Source organism: Sceloporus undulatus, unplaced genomic scaffold, assembly GCF_019175285.1.
Source record: "Sceloporus undulatus isolate JIND9_A2432 ecotype Alabama unplaced genomic scaffold, SceUnd_v1.1 scaffold_204, whole genome shotgun sequence".
Classification (NCBI taxonomy): Eukaryota; Metazoa; Chordata; class Lepidosauria; order Squamata; family Phrynosomatidae; genus Sceloporus; species Sceloporus undulatus.
Genome location: NW_024803125.1, coordinates 196 through 1,365, shown reverse-complemented (window position 1 = coordinate 1,365; position 1,170 = coordinate 196). Strand labels below are relative to the sequence as shown.

At 39.6% G+C, this 1,170-nt stretch overlaps 1 protein-coding gene across 1 annotated transcript in view; it reads right to left on the bottom strand.

Moving 5' to 3' along the window:
• Positions 1–671, bottom strand: part of LOC121917699 (L-dopachrome tautomerase-like) — a gene marked incomplete at its 5' end in the record, with an annotated part of 3,720 nt that extends 3,049 nt beyond the window's left edge. The window contains 2 exons of the mRNA XM_042443820.1: positions 247–382; positions 492–671. Of these exons, the coding sequence (XP_042299754.1) occupies positions 247–382; positions 492–671 (316 nt within the window). The remainder of the gene's footprint in view (positions 1–246; positions 383–491) is intronic.
• Between the last annotated feature and the right edge of the window lie 499 nt (positions 672–1,170).

Here is a 1,170-nt window from a genome sequence, read left to right as displayed (position 1 = left end):
ATCCCACTTTCCCAAAAATTTCTTCTCTCTCTCTCTCTCTCTCTCTCTCTCTCTCTCCCCCCCCCTTGAAAAATAAATTCAAGGGACCTGATCCTAATTAGAAACCTCCCTTGGGAAGGAGTTAACTCTCCATCTTCCATTGCATATCTATCTGGAATGATGAGAGTTCTGTAGTCCAGCACATCTGGGGAGTACTGGGATGGAGAAGACTGCTTAAAGGAAACCAAAAGTAGGAGAACAGCCTACCACAAAGATGGGGTCATTCACTGCAGAGTGAGGAAGAGCACCAGTTCCATTCAGAACAGAGTGGACCAAGTTATGGAGACTCACAACTGGAAGGTCCAAGGTTCCATCTGGTTTCTCAAAGCCTTCCAAAGCATTCCTGTGACAGACAGCAGGAGAAATAAAGCATTACTACTGAGCAGACTCCACCAGCCTGAAAGAAATGCCACATTTTTTAAAAAAAGATCTATAGCAAGTAAAGAACAAACCTAAAGCTAAAAGTGGAATTCCGAAAGAAAGGAGGTTTATCAAAATCTTGAAAGGAGAGACAGTTCTGAACATCTTCCATGGTTGGTAGCTGATCACTAGGTTTGCTAAATGGGTTCCTCTGTAGAAGGCCTTCATTGGTCCCATTACATAGTTTCACCAGACGGTTATAATCATCCAAACTTTGGTTTCAAACAAAGATATATAAAGCAGTTAGATTAGATGTTTGTGCCAAGTTTTGCTATATTTTGTTTACAACAGGTCAAATTCAGATTGCAAGTACTAATTGGAATAACTGACATATTAATTGACTAATATTTCCATTGATTAATAACTGGGGCTTATTTTAGTTGCTTATATTCTAAGACATTTGTTAATAATAATGTGAGGGGCACAAATACAAAGAACAAGGTTCACAACTCAGATTTCAGGTTTTGAGATAAGCAGAGCTCATGGATTTTTAACTGCAACTTGTTTGAATACAACTCATAGAATCCACCAGCCATTATAGCCACACATGTGGATTTGAGGGTAGTTTGGGCCTTGCCCACTTTTGAATCTGGCCCTGCTCATTTTATTATTCTCATTCCACCCACAACTTGCACACAATTGCACAAAAATACCATGATGTGGTTTCTAGCCATGGAACAAGCCAATTTCAAAATAGGGTTTTTGACCAGT